General features: G+C 44.4%; 1 protein-coding gene across 5 annotated transcripts in view; it reads left to right on the forward strand.

Annotated features, from left to right (window-relative positions):
* The window catches only part of meis2a (Meis homeobox 2a), a 79,465-nt gene extending 64,067 nt beyond the window's left edge, over positions 1–15,398 (forward strand). For 2 of the 5 annotated variants that reach the window (XM_008279856.1, XM_008279857.1), the window contains exons 10-12: positions 7,499–7,557; positions 9,472–9,582; positions 13,446–15,398. In XM_008279856.1, coding sequence (XP_008278078.1) covers positions 7,499–7,557; positions 9,472–9,582; positions 13,446–13,762 — 487 coding nt within the window. In that variant the 3' untranslated portion in view covers positions 13,763–15,398. Of the gene's footprint in view, positions 1–7,498; positions 7,558–9,471; positions 9,583–10,082; positions 10,182–13,445 lie in introns of all 5 variants that reach the window. The other 3 variants (XM_008279859.1, XM_008279860.1, XM_008279858.1) reach the window with 3 other exon arrangements.
* The last annotated feature ends 1,080 nt before the right edge of the window (positions 15,399–16,478 follow it).

Genomic DNA, 16,478 nt, shown 5'->3' on the forward strand with positions numbered 1-16,478 from the left:
ATATCTGACAATAAGGGGGAGTCACAGAGTCACAGAATCTCTCACTCGATTACCAGGCAGACAGAAAAGGGGTTGAGAATGAAAGGGAGCAGAAGACGATAGAGCAGGAGACAAAAAGAGGGTGAAAGAAATAGACATAGAAAGATAATGCAGGAGGGAGACGGGAGAAGCTAAAAAAGCTGCACATTTTTATGATAGCGGTGAGAAGTGGATGGAAACTGAGATTATACCTGCCCTCCCCATGAAGACATACTAAAGAAGCCCAGCGGGTCTGGCACTGTCAGGGGGGGGGGGGCAAATCTGGGCAGTAGGGGTGGCACTCTTCACAACTGAGAAATTGGGGTGATCTTGTAAGAACACCCACTCATCTCAGGAGGACTGATGGGTAGGCTGGGCTAATGATAGTGCTGGATTCATACTCCTTCTCTCCTCTGTGAGTTTGCTTGAGTATCTGTGTGTGTGTATGTGTGTGTGTGTGTGTGTGTGTGTGTGTGTGTGTGTGTGTGTGAGCCAGCCTGCCTGTACGCCTCTGTTCTATTTCTTGCTGGCCCTGCATGAAAGCAGGAAGCCCTCACCCACCCATAGGTGAGAAGCTGGCTTATGAGGAATGAGCATTACCTTCCAGCGCTGACGGCCTCTGTCATGCGCTATGTGCTGGAGCCTTTGACGGGGGCTAATATTGACCTGCGTTTGTTGGTATTTTTCAGGCGCTCTTCAAACAACGAACAACACAGCTGTTGGTCCCTGGGCTCCTGGGCAGGCAGAACATACCTTTTGTGCACCTATGCACATTAATAAGGTGTTGTCTTAAGGGAGGAGGTGCAAGAGTAAGAGAAGAAGGCCTTGCTAACAAGGGAGGTGTGGATCAACTGGCTCTGTAAATCCCCCTGTCTAGTGGTGATGCTCAAAAACAATAATATAATACTAAAACAATCGAGGGCAGAGCTGCTGACCTTTGAGGAAAGAGAGGTTAATGAAGGGAAATATTACAGGATTGTCTGGGAGAAAGAGGCAGAAAAACAAAGAGATGATTCCGTCTTTCCTCAGAACATCAGAAAACTGGTAGAGCTGGGGCAGGTTAGCCATGCTGGGTTGCTACAATAAGGTCTCTTTCATACAGGTGTGTTGACGCCTGGGGCAGGCTTGGCCTCAGTCCATTCCATTCACCCTGGCTGATTTGAACAATAACTATCATATCTCTTAAAAGAGAAGGGTGGGTGAAGCGTCAAGAAGGAGATGCCTGAGAGCTGTGTTGGGGCCAAGAAAAACCCCCGCTGCCGTTGTCAGAGCTTGTTGATGTTGTAGGGAGGAAATTTTTTTTTTTTTTTTTTTTTAACCCCCACCCCCATAACCCCCACTTTTTTTTTCTTTTTTTTTTAAACTCTTCTCCTTTCTCTCCCTCCACTTTGGTACTGGATTCAGTGTTTTTGTGCCGTAGGACAGAGTGTGGTGAGGAGACAGAGGAACAAAGTGCTGCTGTGTGGAGCAGCAGCTGCTGCTTGCCGGATCAAAGGGGCAACAAGCGTGGTCTTCCTGGCCCAACGCTGCTCTGGAGGTGTTTGACGGACAGTCAGCAGCTGGGGCCGCACAGCCCGCCCTGTAGGGGTCAGGCTGCTGGACTGCTAGGCCCAGAGGTGACATGCCCTCACTGGACAGGGGGAAGAGAAGAGGGGAGAAGGTGTTAGATGGGAGGGTAAATAGTGGATGAGATGTCTATGTTTGTTTCTTTTGTTGTTTGTCTTGCCGTTGTAGTTTGGAGAGTTTCTTCTGGGATTATTTCTCTGTATTTATATCACATGTTTACTCTTTTGGGATGCAAGAGTGAGTGAGCTCTCACTTATTCATCATAATGCATACTTTGTAGTCGAAGCCGGATTTTAAGGCAAAACCATCACTCGCCTGGCATTGCGATCCACACTGCAGCATTCCACCTCTTTGGTGCCGACAGAGAATCAGAGTGAGAAAAGAGAGACAGAGAGCAAGCATGCCGCAGTGCTATTGATTTATTTTAATTAGCTGCTCGTTAAATCTTGTCAGTTTGCAACACAAATATATAATTCTTTGTCTGATTTTCCACTGGAGTCTTAATGACTCGCACTCTGCGGGTTTCAGAGAGAAATGACTTCTGCAGCTAGACTGACAGAGCAATGCAAATGTTAGTCATATAGGGCTGAGGGGGGGATGCCACAAATGGGCAATGAGTGGAGTAATAAAATGGGAAAGAAAAACAGGTCAGTGAAAGTCCATGGAGGAGAGGTGAAACAGTCCCCCTTTCAGAGGCAGACAAAAGAGTGTGTGTCGGGGGGGTATGGAGGCACTGTGGATGAGAGAAAGAGAGAGAGAGGGAGAGATAGACAGAGGTAAAACTATGTAAACACAGTGGCTGCCCTAAACGTGGGCCCTCTCTGACGTTCCTTAAAAAACGATCTTGCCGTGCTCCGCTTCACATCTGCACTAAATCAAATACGGGGGTGAGGTAATGTTCGCCCAGCGTATGTCTCTTGACTCCTGTTTTAACTTAAAGAAGGCAAAGAGAATGGGGAAACTCTGTCTTTGATAGGATGAGCTTGAGGAAGCTTCCTCGTTCCTTCCCTATCTCTTTGTCCTTTATCTCCATCCTGGAGGAGTGGAGCCTGTGAAAAGCTCCATTGTGATAGTTTATGATAAATCCACAGATACTGTAAGTTCAATCTGGTGGCAAACTGTGTATAAACTGTTACCGGGGGCCTGCCTGGACCACGTGAGCTGATTAAATCACTGTTGTTGACACTACAGTAGATCAGTGTTGGAGGTTCAGTAGCCCCAGACTTCCCCACTGTCTGACCGGACCATAATTAGTGTTTGCTTATACTAAACACACCCTCCTCATGGGGTTAATTTGCATGCACTTCCTTGTTAAAGGACATGGAGTGTTTTTACTCCACTCTCTCTCTCTCTCTTCTTTTTTTGGGGAGAGGATCAAACTAAAGCTTTCCTCCTTTGATTTCAGTGAAGTTGTGACTCAGTTGCTGGGGGTTTGGAATCTTTATTTCTGTCTGAAGCGGAAGTATGGAAGCAATGAGCTTTAATAGGAACCAGAGGACAGTCATGTTTGCAAGCAGTGATGGTGGATTGAGTTCAGCACGTTCTTGTTCAGATTGTGTTGCATCTAATCTTTCTACAAAGACGGACAGACAGGGGCCCAAGAATTTGACCGACAAACGGAAACTCGCGCCCCTCTCCTTGGCATATGAGCTTTCGAAATGGGCACGTGCAGGTCAGCCATGAAGGCAATAAACTGTCAACCATTTCTGCGTCACAATTTCAAAGCTGCCTCCTACGTTTTGCACACTCTACAGGGCTGCATTTGGAGCAGCAGCCCACTGCTTACTTCTTGGAGAAGACATGTTTAGTGTTTCTCTGTTTCTCTCTCCTGTCTCGCTCTGGCTCTGGCTCGGTTTCTTTCTTTCATCACAAACTCGTCAAACAAGTGACCCCACTCCTGATTGGCTGGGTTTCCTCCGATCTCAGCAGCAATTGGCTGGCCAAGTAGCGAGGCTCTTTCTGTCTCGTCTCCCTCCCTCTTGATCTCTTTCTCTTTCTCTCTCTCTCTCTCTCTCTCTCTCTTTCTGTCTCTTGGCCGTGCTCCAGGGTAGGGTGGTTTGGCATGACAATTTCTCAGGGAAGGAATGCTGACAACAGGAGTGAGTTACCAGGTGTGGCTGCAAGTCAGTTAACCAGAAACAAGGCCTTTCTGACAGATTGAGATGAGGAAGTCGGAAAAAAAATGAATACAGACAAGCACTGAGTCAGGCGGACTGGTTTGCTGTGATTACACCTTCAAACTTCCAGCAACCTTCCATAGAATTTGTCAACATATATTGCAACTTCTTCTGCATGATTATACAAGTTCATTATTAAATCTGTCTCCTACCCTCAATCCCTCACATTCACTCACATGCACAGGAGGTGTAGCATAACACAGTGTGCCAGCCAGGGTATTTAACACCACAGAGTCACTCTCTGAAGCTCCCCCCCTTGTGTGAGAGTAGATATTAGTAACCAAGGATGCTGTGTTGATCCAGCCTAGCGGAGACCCTGTGTCAAGTGGACTCCTGCTGCCCTGGCTCCATCATTCATATCTTCCTGCTATTTTCCTCCACAACCTCCACTGCCACAACACCTTGAGTTCTAGTAAGCGCCCCACTTTTTGTCATCAAGGAGCTGGAATTTCAGTCATCCAGCGAAGATGCATATTGTATCTGCACATGTGTTTGTACACATGCATCGCTCGCACCATTTCAGGGCATGTCAGTGGGAAGTGCTACCGTGGGCCAGTTGGCAGTAGTGTGTGAAGAATGTGCTGACATGCACAATACACACATATTGACTGACACGTGCATACATATTCACATGCATGCTCCAAAGCGTACTTAGCACCGCGAGTGTAGTTTTTGATACGCAACTTGAAAATGTGTTTAAGGTTTATTGGCTGGACGAAGCCAGTTGTGCACATTAAACAGCAGTGGACTGCTGCCCCCAGCAGCCCGCTTTTTCTCCAGGGGTATTGTACACATTGTGCGCCGTATCCCAACGAATGACCTCCACACGACCCCCTAACCTTGCCTTTAATTATTTGTTTGAAGACAGCATGGAGTTCCCATGCTGAGAGGTACTCTGTGTACCGTGTGTGCGTGTGTGTGTGTGTGTGTGTGTGTGTGTTTCTGTGCTCTAACATTGAGCAGAGGCAGGCCATAATAAGCTAGACCACCAGATGTAGATAATAAAACATGGGCTTTGGGTTGGAGGTTTTTTAGCTAGTGTCCCCTGTGAGCCTCCTGTGTTCTGGTTAGCCTACGGACACGCTGGCGGTGCTTGTGGTCATGTCCGTGGTGTCGATGTGTAGATTTACAACATGCATGTATGTTTTAGCAAGTCGTTTAGGAATTCGGAGTCCCTGTGGTCAACTTCTATGTCTCTCTCAGGCCTCCGGGTCCTCAGATCCATCCATCTGACTGTCCATCCAAGTTGACTGGCCTTCATCTCCGGAGGATTCCTTTTTGTGTTGTTCCAAGCACACTCCATTAGCAGCTCACGGGTCGAGGGAAAACAGTGTTATCAGTCCTGGCTCTGATAATCTCAATTGGCTTTACTCAGACTGATAAAAGGTGCTCTAAGGCCACAAGAAGGGCCCTTGGTCACCCCCCCCCACTATACCTCATCGCCTGCCTGTTACTGTGGCAACTTGTTTCGCGTGCAAAAACACAGCCTTTGTGACTATGTGGTGTGATATGATGGCAGTTAGCCAAAAGGGAATCCTGACAAGAAGCAGAACCGTCTCAGCCTATAGGGGAAATATTTGAATATCCATATCTTTGTCTACACAGCAACAAGCTGTTTTCATAGTAAAAAAAATAAAATAAAAAATTACATTTCAATGAGCGCAAACACTCTTTTAGCTAAAATGTTTCCTGTATAGTTTATTCCTTTAAGAAGTTGGAAAAAACACGAGATGAAGAACATCGTTTTTAAATGAACTTGCAGGGAGAAAAAAGAAAAAGAAAATGGCACTTTGATCATGCAGCAGTACTCCAGTACGTAGTGTGTTTCCTTTGCAGTCACTGGAAAGCGTATGGTCAAATTTAACACCTGGGAAGAACATTCCTAATATTATGTGTTTATGGTTATGACCCAGTATAGGTAAGAATGCACATGGTTGTGATTTTGAGCCCCTTGGTGCGCCTAGAAAGGGAGAAAGCAGGACATATATTTTGGCAAGCCTTGCACTCAGCGCTTTAAGAGGGAGTGTAATACCAGGAATGTCTTACTGTTTACTTGCTCAGCTGGTTTTGATGCTGGAACTGTCTTTCTCTCTTAAGCACTGAAGGCATTTCTGACAGCATAGCGATCTAACAACGCTTTGTCCCCTTTGTTCTATCTAAAAATGCTTTTGCAGTTAATAAAACCTAATCCTGGTTCCTCCCGTAAATCACAAATTATGCATTACAATCATATCATTTCCAATCCAACTCTCTCGTTCAGGCACTCACCTCTGTTCCTCCTCTTTCGTGTGCTCTTATTCTCATATGGATGTGTTTCATCTTTTTCTCTCAGGGGCCCGTAGCACCCCTGCTTACCTGCACTCTGGATGCCCCCTGGCAAATGAGCACCACGTCTCTCTTTTCCCAACCGTGCATTTTGTACGTTTAACCATGTCACTTTGAGCCGGGCAGATTACAGGCATTTAAGTTCATTGGAGAAGGTAAGGGCAGGTATCAGGGCTTCATGGGGGATTAGGAGCCCAAATTGGTTCCAGCTCTCCCTTCCTTCTAATGACCAGTTCTTTAGCCGTATTGATGGTACCGTGGTCCGTATGTTAGGAGAGGGCGGTGAGGCCTTTTTCTTTTCTTTTTTTCCTCCTTCTCTTTTTTGGAACCAGCAAAGGACTCCATGCTGGACAGCTCCGACGTGATTTGAAACCCCTCTTTAATATCAACCACATGGTGGTACACGTAGCGCTATGTCCACGCTACATTTTTAACTTTATGAAAGTGAACGAGGGAAAGCCAGAAAGGGTGGGGGCAAAAGGGAAAGGTGGGGCGCTCGCTTGGCCTGAGTGGCCAGCTTGTGTTTGACACAGCCCAAGGCATGCCATTCTAAGTTAAAAAGGTTGCCCCTGGCTGGCAGTCACCTCCAGTTGACCTCCGGCACTACACTGGAAAAGCCACAGGAGCAAGGCTGGCTGGGGAGGCTTTGTGGAGCTGCACTTATTCGCTGCTGTGGCGGTGATAAAACTTCAGACAGCCTAATTGATGGGCTCACTGACATAACAATACCTTGTGAAAGCACGGAGTGGCCCATGCCTGGTCCTCATTTCTAGACAGCTGGAAGGGGAGCAGAACCCCCTACAATGCAAGCCAGAGTGGGGGTCCCACAGAAGGGGGGAGGCTGGAGGTGGGGCTGGTGAGGTGGGGTGCAATGAAAGGAACCATTTGTATCCTGCATTTCGCAAACTTACAGCTTACTTTCAAACACTGGTGCGTGATAACCCTGAAAAAATAATGGCACGGTGTGAGACAGGATACTGTACACAACGTATAGAGTTGCTGTGTGCAGCTGACGGCAGGAGTAACTAAGGCAGGGAGGAAGGGATGTGCCATGTGGAGGGTTCTTCTGTGCCCAAGCTGCACTTAATACTTGAGGAATGTCTCCCTGGTGCCCATAGCAACCAAACGTAATCAAAAGCTTTATTAAAAGAGGGGGGAATAGATCATAAGGAACATTAAAAGTATCCCTCACTGGGTTCCCAAGTCACCACACAATTGCCCTTTTGTTTGTTGCTGTTTTGTTGTGTGCGCCTCTCTCAAGGACTCGGTGGCTAATGTTGCCATTAAGTCATGCAAAACTGTTTTGTCTTTGTGGTGGCTTGTGATGAATCTCTCTATGTGTGAATGCAGGGTGATTTAACGTTTGTTTTTCTCCTCTCTGTGTTTTCTCTCTCTTTTTCTCACTCTGCCAGGTTTATTAACGCCAGGAGAAGAATAGTACAACCCATGATTGACCAGTCGAATCGAGCAGGTAAAAATAAAAAATAAAAAAATAAAAAAATAGCAGAACAATCATGTCAATCTCCCGTAAAGTTCCACTTCTTTCCCCTGCATGAAGACACCTCTTTCCAGATACTTCACTGGCAAGCTCATCATGCTTGGCACCCAGATTTTTTATTTATTTTTATTTTTTAAAGGGTATCCTACACCTGCTTTTCCCCAAAATCCCTTCTGCTCCCTCCTCTCCCTCTGTTCATTCCCTTTTCCATTTTCTCAATGAGATGTGTTCAGCAGTGGTGTGGGCCGTTTGCTGATTGACTCTAATTGGAGATTTCCCAGTCTAAGTGGAGAGAGAGGTATATTAGCACTCTCTCTGTGAATTGCTAATTGGACACAAGAGGAGTGCTAGCAGCAATATATGAGTTATCTCGTTTTTTCGTCTGTTTTGTTTTTCTTTTCTTTTTTTCCNTGTGAATTGCTAATTGGACACAAGAGGAGTGCTAGCAGCAATATATGAGTTATCTCGTTTTTTCGTCTGTTTTGTTTTTCTTTTCTTTTTTTTCCAGTCCAGGGGTGGAGGGTTGGGGGGTGGAGGGGTTCCCCTCACCTTTTTACTGCTGCATTTTTATTTTATTCCCTCAAGAGTCACTTTTTGGAATTATAATCTTAAGCAGTCATTCAGCATAGTTCAATATCAGGACTTCTGCAAAGCTATTTCAACAAATTTTCAGTTTAAAAGCATCAATTTTTTTTGGCAGTGAAAACAACACTTAGGAGGGAGAATGAGTTTTATACGATTTCTTGATGAAATCAGATCTGATGTTTTGATTTAACATCAATGCCGTGAGAGATTTACATCTGTTTAAAACAGATTATGGAAAGCTCCATACTGCCTGCTGATAACGCTAATTTTCCATATCTATTGTGGTCAGATTACAAAAACCACAAACTGAGTAGTAAACACAGCACTCTGTGATCTTGTGGAATGATTCAGTCACCCTAAGCTTCACTGACTGAGGCATTACCAAAAAGAAGCCAAGTAATTTGTCTCAGGGAGGGAAAAGCTGTTTTTGTTGATTAGCGAGCTCACCGTCTTATAAAGATCCCTACGCACTGGGGTGGAGATTGTTCAAACAAACATGAGCCATGATTAAAATGAGATGCACTTACAAATGTGGGCGACTCCTGCTGCAGTTATTGAGCTTTTGTGAGGAATATTTGACAGCATACATCTAATGTGTGCCAATCAAGCATCTCTACAAACACAGCATGACTAACGTCTCCTCCTAATCTTTAAGAATTACAGATTATCCAAGATAATACCGTCATAGTGCTAGAATGCACTGTTTCCTGCAGTCTCCAAAGAGCATTAGTTAATTTAGGGCTAATATTAAAAAGACATAACTGAGCAAATTGATTGCTGTGTATCATGATAGATAATCAGGTGAATCGTTCATAACGCGGTATGATTTGGCAGTTTTGGGATTATCTACATGTCTAGAATTGTGTTGTGTTCTTATTAAGGGCAGAAACATATTGATATATGCCATGTATATGTCTGACTCTGAGTGAATTGCCGACTATGGCAGAAATTCTTCTCATCCTGTCAAACTGCATGCTTTTTTCTCTCAGCTAGAGAACAATGTAACTCCTGTGAGCGTGGTTTTGAATGACACTGGCTGGGTGTACGCACAAAAGTGCGTGCGTGTGTGTGTGTGTGTGTGTGTGTGTGTGTGTGTGTGTGTGCTTGCATGCAAAAGGACCTACTGTATGCGTGTTTGCATGCCACGCGTCAGTCATTGCGGTCCACAAACATGAGCACAATGTCTTACAGTATGTTTGGGCTGGAGCTGGGACAATTGCTGATTGTCTGGTGTGTTTTCTCTTCTTCTTCCCCCCCTCCCCTCCCTTCCCTTTTTCATGTCCACGTTTTGACTACAATCAGGTTTTCTTCTTGATCCTTCAGTGAGCCAAGGAGCAGCATACAGTCCAGAGGGCCAGCCAATGGGCAGCTTCGTACTGGATGGTCAGCAACACATGGGGATCCGACCAGCTGGTGAGTCCGTCCACTTCTCCTCCTTCATCCCTCTGCCCCTCCGTCATGCCTGCTTTACCAGACACCAGTTTCATGCCTGGTAATCGCAGAGCTGATCAACACTGATCCTCTTGTCTGTAGCATGAGATTTAGTCACCTCAGCACGGAACAGGTCTCTGAGTCAGTCACACAAATCTAACTCTAGCTGTGCAGCATCACTACAATAACACTTCTCTTTAAACTTTTCCAAATGGTTTGCTGCCTGTCTTGCTTGTCTTTTTTCTTACCTCTAACACATCTGGGAAAATCCCTCACAAGTGATGGTTACAAAGGGATCTGTTGGATGCAATGCAAAATAATAACTCTTAAGCCACTTCTTTACATTTTCCTCTTTATGCTCCCTCATCTTCTCCCATCTAAAGCTAACCAACCTCATCTTATCTGTCAGTGGGTCTTCCTTGACCTCTCTGTGATTCAAGCTCCTGCTGACCCTTCTTCTGGCATTTATCTCCTCTTTCCAGGGCCTATGAGTGGAATGGGGATGAATATGGGCATGGATGGGCAATGGCACTACATGTAACCTCCATCTTGTAACGCAAAACGCAAAGAAAAAGGGGGAAGTAAGTACTGGGCTCTTTTCCTTGTTTTTCACATTGTGGGGCCGTGGGTTTTATTTTTATTTTTTCACCCACAATTCCCTTTCACTTCATCAGCACAACCTCTTCTTACCCTGGCTATAATTTTACAGCAAGCTCTACTACTCCCTTTACTCCCCCAGCAACAACTGTAAGCGAGCCTGCAGGGCTGTTTTAGCGAGATGCTTTAACGGTGTGTGTGTCCGGGGGGGGATGAATTGAAGACTTGAGAAAAGAGGGAACCATCCTGGGACAGAGAGGACCCGACTTGTGGCGCCAGACAACAGGAACGAAAACAGAAAAAAGGGGTGTGTGGGGCAGGAGGGGGGGAGAAACAACGTGGCATGCACAAATTTATTTATCACAACAGCACCATCGCTCTCCCCATCGTGGACAGCCAATGCAAATGTTGGACATTTAGGGAAAAAATAACATCTCCTGGGGAAGGGGCTGACAGGGAGAAATTAAGCAGGCTCCAGTGAAGCGATAAAGAAGGAGAAGTGAAACTGTCCTCCGAGTGACATAAATCTGTCTGGGGAAGGATTGATGCCCAAATTATCTTATATGCAAAGACGGGAACACCGCAGTACATTACGGTCCCTGAGCGAGATATACGGGCCGTGGGTGACACGGCCGATCCTTCACTGGGGGTTTGGTTTGAGCTGTGTAAAGGGAGGAATGAGTGTGTGGGGGGGCTGTGTGTTTTGATTATTTTTTACTGGAGGGAGACGATTTAAGGGGGGGCGGGGGCCGGCGACTAGCCTGACCTGAGACTCACAGACAAGAGCGGGGGAGACACCCAGATAAATTTATAAGGTTGTAGACACAAGCATGCACACTGTGTCTAAAGGAGGGGATCTCTTTCACACATACAGATACAGGCTGTGTGTGTGTGTGTGTGTGTGTCACTGTTTTGCTGCCTCTCTCACCCACACACACACACACACACACACGCATGGACACACACAATCCCTATACAGCTAAATGGCGGCGGTCTGATTAAGCTGGCCATTCTGCCACAGTGCTGACATTTGAAAAATCAAGACATATCACATCCCAAAGGCGGCAGGGCAGACGAGATTTTATTTAACACCTAAACTCCCTTGCCCAATGAGGCACAATATAATAACACTTACCTTGATTAAAAGAACCCTTTATATGTAAATGGAGACTGGATTTTCCAAAGGGTCACAGCGGCAATTCTGCCGACAGAGATCATTTCACCCCTCTAGTCCTTGCTTCCTCTCTCTCTCTCTCTTTTCCTCTGTCTCTCTCTGTCTCTCACACGTTTTCTCTCGTCCCCTCCTGTCTTTGCTAATGGCAGCAGGGAGGGAAAAAAAAAGGAAAATCAGGAAGCAATGTTCCCTAAAACAGCCACACAGAGACAACATTTGCTCAGGTTGGCTAATTCTTAATATAGGGCTATATAATTTTGAGACTATTTAATTACGTAACATACTTTATGCTTCATGACCAATTACATTAATAGCTTAATACAGAGGAATATTATCCTCTGTTGATTTGATTACACAGCCACACAATATGGTATATTTGGTACTTAATTATGGCCAGCCATTGAGCAGGACTGCTGTGCCATAACAGAAGTGCAGCGAGGGAGGCAGAGATGGCAAGAGAGAGAGAGAGAGAGAGAGAGAGAGAGAGAGAGGGGCCCAGTCTGTCCTCAGTTATTGTCTTCAGATGGTTTTACCACTCTTGTTAATAAAGGAGGGGGGTCTCAGATCTACTTAACGGAATGACTGCAGCTTACAAGACTAGAGATTACCAGCTTACAGTGTCAAAAACATCTGCTGGGCCTTTTAACAGGAGCTGCTCTAGGTTATATGGAGGTGAGGGCACCCATCATACCCTAACACCCGGCATGATTTATTTATTTTATGACCCCAGTAGTGAGGTTTTAAGAGACCTGCTCTGACAAACACTTGCATTTCAAATGAACTGACATGGAAAGGGAGTATAAGAAAATGGCACAGCTTTCAACCAGTGAGACCGGTCATTAATCTTGGCCTTTGCTGTCCCTCTCTCCTTTCTGTCCTCCTCCTCTTCCCCTCACCGGGGCCCTCCAGTGTAATTTCTTAATTGCAGTGTACTAAGGTGGAGGAATGCAGAGAGTGAGCATGCCTAGTGACCTTGCGGCGACCTCTCCCCTCCTATTACAGCTTCTAATCCCCCAGGGGTTCACATTACAAAGCAGGCCAGCCCAGACCCAATCCCAGACCCAGGCCCCCTGGCTCCAGCGGGACCTCCTGCTCACTCCTCTCTCCCCAAGGTCCAGGCCTCTAGACCAGCCATGTTCCCATACTCCAGTCCCAGGCTCCAGGAACAACCCCCCACATCTTACTCTTTTCTTTCTGATTACAACAAACAGCCATGTGAAAAGCCAAACAGTGGCACTGCTGAGCCAGCTCTGTGTCCTGGGTCCTGTCACAGTGTGAGAGATGCCAACATGCTGAGGTCTCTACACATATGAAGTGGAGTCCATCTTAAGGGACATCAACATACCCCACCTCCTTTTTCCTTTCCTTTCTCTTTCTGCTTCCTTTTATCTTTGTTGCTCTGTCTTGCTGCTGCTGCTGCTGCTGCTTCCTCCTTCTTCCTTCTTTTTCTTCCTCTAAAAAAAAAAACCCTACACTCCATCCATGAGCGGTGCTTTGTTTTGCTTAAAATGCTCTCATTCAGGGGTGGAAACAAGCCTTTAATGTTCACTGGCTTGGTGGTAGAACTAACTGAGGCCTAAATTATTTAACAACTTCTTTAAGAGATTCTAAATCAAATATGTTCACAGAGGCACGGCCCCATGAGAGAATGCCTGTTCGGTTTGTCACTGCGTTCAGCTGGGAATTGACTGTTCCACTTGTAAAAGTATTCGCACTTCTCCACATCAATACGCCTGCTTGGTTTTCCTCACATCCTCCACGACTACAGTGTCTCTGGATGACTCAGGATCATTTTCCAACCTGAGACCCGACCACAACGCTATTGGGCATTGTAAACCACTCACCATGGCCTGGAATAGCCGAGCGCAATAATGTCTCTCTTTACTTGTAGAAGCTAAAAGCTCTGTAGTCACAAACGCAGTGTCATAAAATCTGATAAGCGCTTTGTTGGTGAAGTTGAGTTTAAATTGAATTAAGGTCTGTTAATGGAGAGTGAGCACGTCAAAGCTGCAGCGAGAAAACACTTTTATTGACTGTGTAAATACATTTCTCTCTGTTTCTGTCGTTCTCTCAGGTCTGCCAGGCATGCCAGGGGAGTATGTACCTCAGAGCGGTCCTATGGGCATGAGCATGGCCCCGCCCACCTACACCAACCCTCATCAGATGACTCCTCACCCTTCCCAGCTCAGACACGGACCCCCGCTCCACGCCTACCTACCGGACCATCCCCGCGCCCACCCTCACCACCACCACCCTCACCACCACGCCATGCTGATGCACGGAGGACCCTCGTCACACCCAGGAATGACCATGTCTGCGCAGATGCCCCCTTTGCTCACTCCCATTGACCCCAGTACTGGAGGACAAGGCCTGGACATCCATGCCCAATAGTATAAGGGAACTTTGCTACCACGACAACAGCAGCTACTACAAGAAAACAGTTGAAAAGAAAAAAAAAAGGAAAAAAAAAAAGAAAAGAAAAGAAAGCAGCAGCCCACAATAAATCCTATTTTGAGACTATTTTTAAGAATAAAAAGCAAAACCCTTTTGACCAGAATTTGACACTAAAGAAACAGAATTCCAGATGAGCTGTGATAATTCTTCTTTTTTTTCTTCTTCTTCTTCTTCTTCTTTTTTTTTTTTTTTTACTTGTCAATTTTGTTACTTTCATCCAAACGGAGGACCAAGCTGACAAGAACACTTTGTAAAGTCTTGGGCTTTTGGTAAAGATCAACAGAGGATGTTTTGACGTACACGTGTGCAAAGAATGGACAGACGCACACACTCCAAAACACACACTCTTCTTTTTTTTTTTTTTCGCACACCCTCTCACACACCATCATAAACATGTTCAGTACACTTTCATGTGACAAACGCTTCTAAAATAATATCACTCTGGAAGGTTTAAAAAAGAAACAACAGAAAGACTCCAAGAGTTATAACTACTGTAGTATAAAAAGTATAGATAAATAAGTTAAAACTTGTGCATTTTTTGTTGATCACATGGTTTATGTTTCCTGAGCTAGTTTTAGAATTAAAGGTTAACCTTTTCTCTCTCACACTGTGTGTGCTCCTTCCTGGAGGAGAAACTGTCTCGCAGCACAGCACTATAAAAGATAAAAAGAAAAAAAAAGAAAAAAAAAACAATAAGAAGATGGAACATCTCAAAAAGGCTCCAAACCACAGAGGGCAATCAGGTCCTGTCCCCCCATAAGAACAGGGCATGATGGGAAAAGGCTGCTAAATGACACCGGATCTCTCCAGAAGATTCAGTTTGAACATTTGTCATGCCCCTCTCTCTCTCTCTCTCTCTCTCTCTTTTTTTTTTTTTTTTGGTTCATGAATGAATGTTGCCCTGTAGGTTTTAAAGGAAAAAAAAGTTCTTTGTTTGAATTGCCCAAGCACTGGATTGTGTTGGTTTTATACATTTTTATTTTAATATTATTTTATTTTTTTGTACCCTGGACTCTCGTTGGTAAGAGCCTATTGAAGGAAGCTTAATAGTGGAAAAGCAACATCCTGCGGCGCTTCTTCACCTACGGATCGACATTCTTGCCATAAGGACAATACTGACACAAACGTTGATTCTGTGGCACTGGAGAAGCATTTGATGGTTGATGCACCAAAAAACCTAAAACTACAAAAAAAAAACAAAAAAAAAGGAAAAAAAAAAAAACTTAAATTATGAACTCAATGCTTTTGGAGGGAAAAAAAAAAGCTGAGAGAATATTGTAACAAACTTCGTACAGAGTTCAGTCTATTAATTGTTTCATGTTAGATATTCTATGTGTTTACCTCAATTGAAAAAGAATGTTTTTGCTAGTTTCAGATCTGCTGTGGCATTGATATTGTATGTCCATGAATTCCTTCCTTTTTCAGCACGTGTTCCTCACTAGATGATAAGATGCCGTCTCCCTTAAGCTTTGTCAAAAATACATTAAATACTTGTATGAGGACTGTGACGTAATGTTTAAAAGGTGTTCAGTCACAAATGCTGTAATAAATATTTCATTTTTGATTTTTGTTAGATTTTTGTGTGATTAACTGTGTTACGTACAAAGTCTTAATCCACGTTCCCATTTAAACAAAACACTACAAATCGCTTCATTATTATCATTAACCTGAAAACCACTGTTGAGCTAAATTGCTGGCTGTTAAATTTATTTTTTGCAAGTGGTCGTAAAAAAAAAAATGCAGTTCTCACTTTGTTCCAGCTCCCTGTTTGAAATGGCTTTAACCAACATTTAAGTAGCGAGTGCCCCCTTAAAATGACAATAACAAATTAGGGTTGAATCTCATCTTGCCATGGCAATTTATTTAGGCACACAAACATATACTCTCTAAATGATAAATAACTGCCTCATGCAAATGAAGGGTGCAAATTACACAGCAAGTGCATTACCAAAGATCAAAGTAAAGGGAGCAGCAACCTTCAGAAAACAGACAGGATAAATAAAAAATACATTTTCAGAAGGACATTTATTTTATTCTTAATTTTACTGGCAATATTCCAATAAAAAAATAAAATATAAACATGGATCAAGACAAAGGAAAACAATTATTTATATGTGCAGCTGCGCAAAAACAATAAAATAATCTGACTTTACAATTAAAAACAAAACAACTGAACGCATTCACTGTATTTCTGCTAGTTTTAAACAACACAGTAATGATTTGTCCCCCCACAATAACCGCTCCTGCACTGAGAACCGGTCCTGGCCCTCTCCGTGCGAGCTCTGCTGCTTTCTGCCGTTTTGCAGCGCCGCCTGTCGGCCGGATGCGGCGGCGTCGTCCAGGGGAACACAGATGGGCTTTGATAGGCTATCTCCTCTCTCTTTTCTCTATCTCTGTGCCTGTGTTTGCCCGCGGCCATCCAAGTCATAGCCTTAAACCAGGAATGACAACATCACTCTGGCTGAAATATTTTCTGTCCTTCACACACAAGTTCAAACTTTTGCTCTGTTGGATTTTAGGCTTTAAATGTATATATATAGATATTTATATATTCCCTCCTTCTGTTTTGGATTTTTACATTTTTATTACAAACACTGTTTAGAACTGAAATATTCCTCTGTGTGACCAAACAACAACAACAACAACAATAATA

Source organism: Stegastes partitus, unplaced genomic scaffold (assembly GCF_000690725.1).
Source record: "Stegastes partitus isolate 25-593 unplaced genomic scaffold, Stegastes_partitus-1.0.2 Scaffold173, whole genome shotgun sequence".
NCBI classification, from domain to species: Eukaryota; Metazoa; Chordata; class Actinopteri; family Pomacentridae; genus Stegastes; species Stegastes partitus.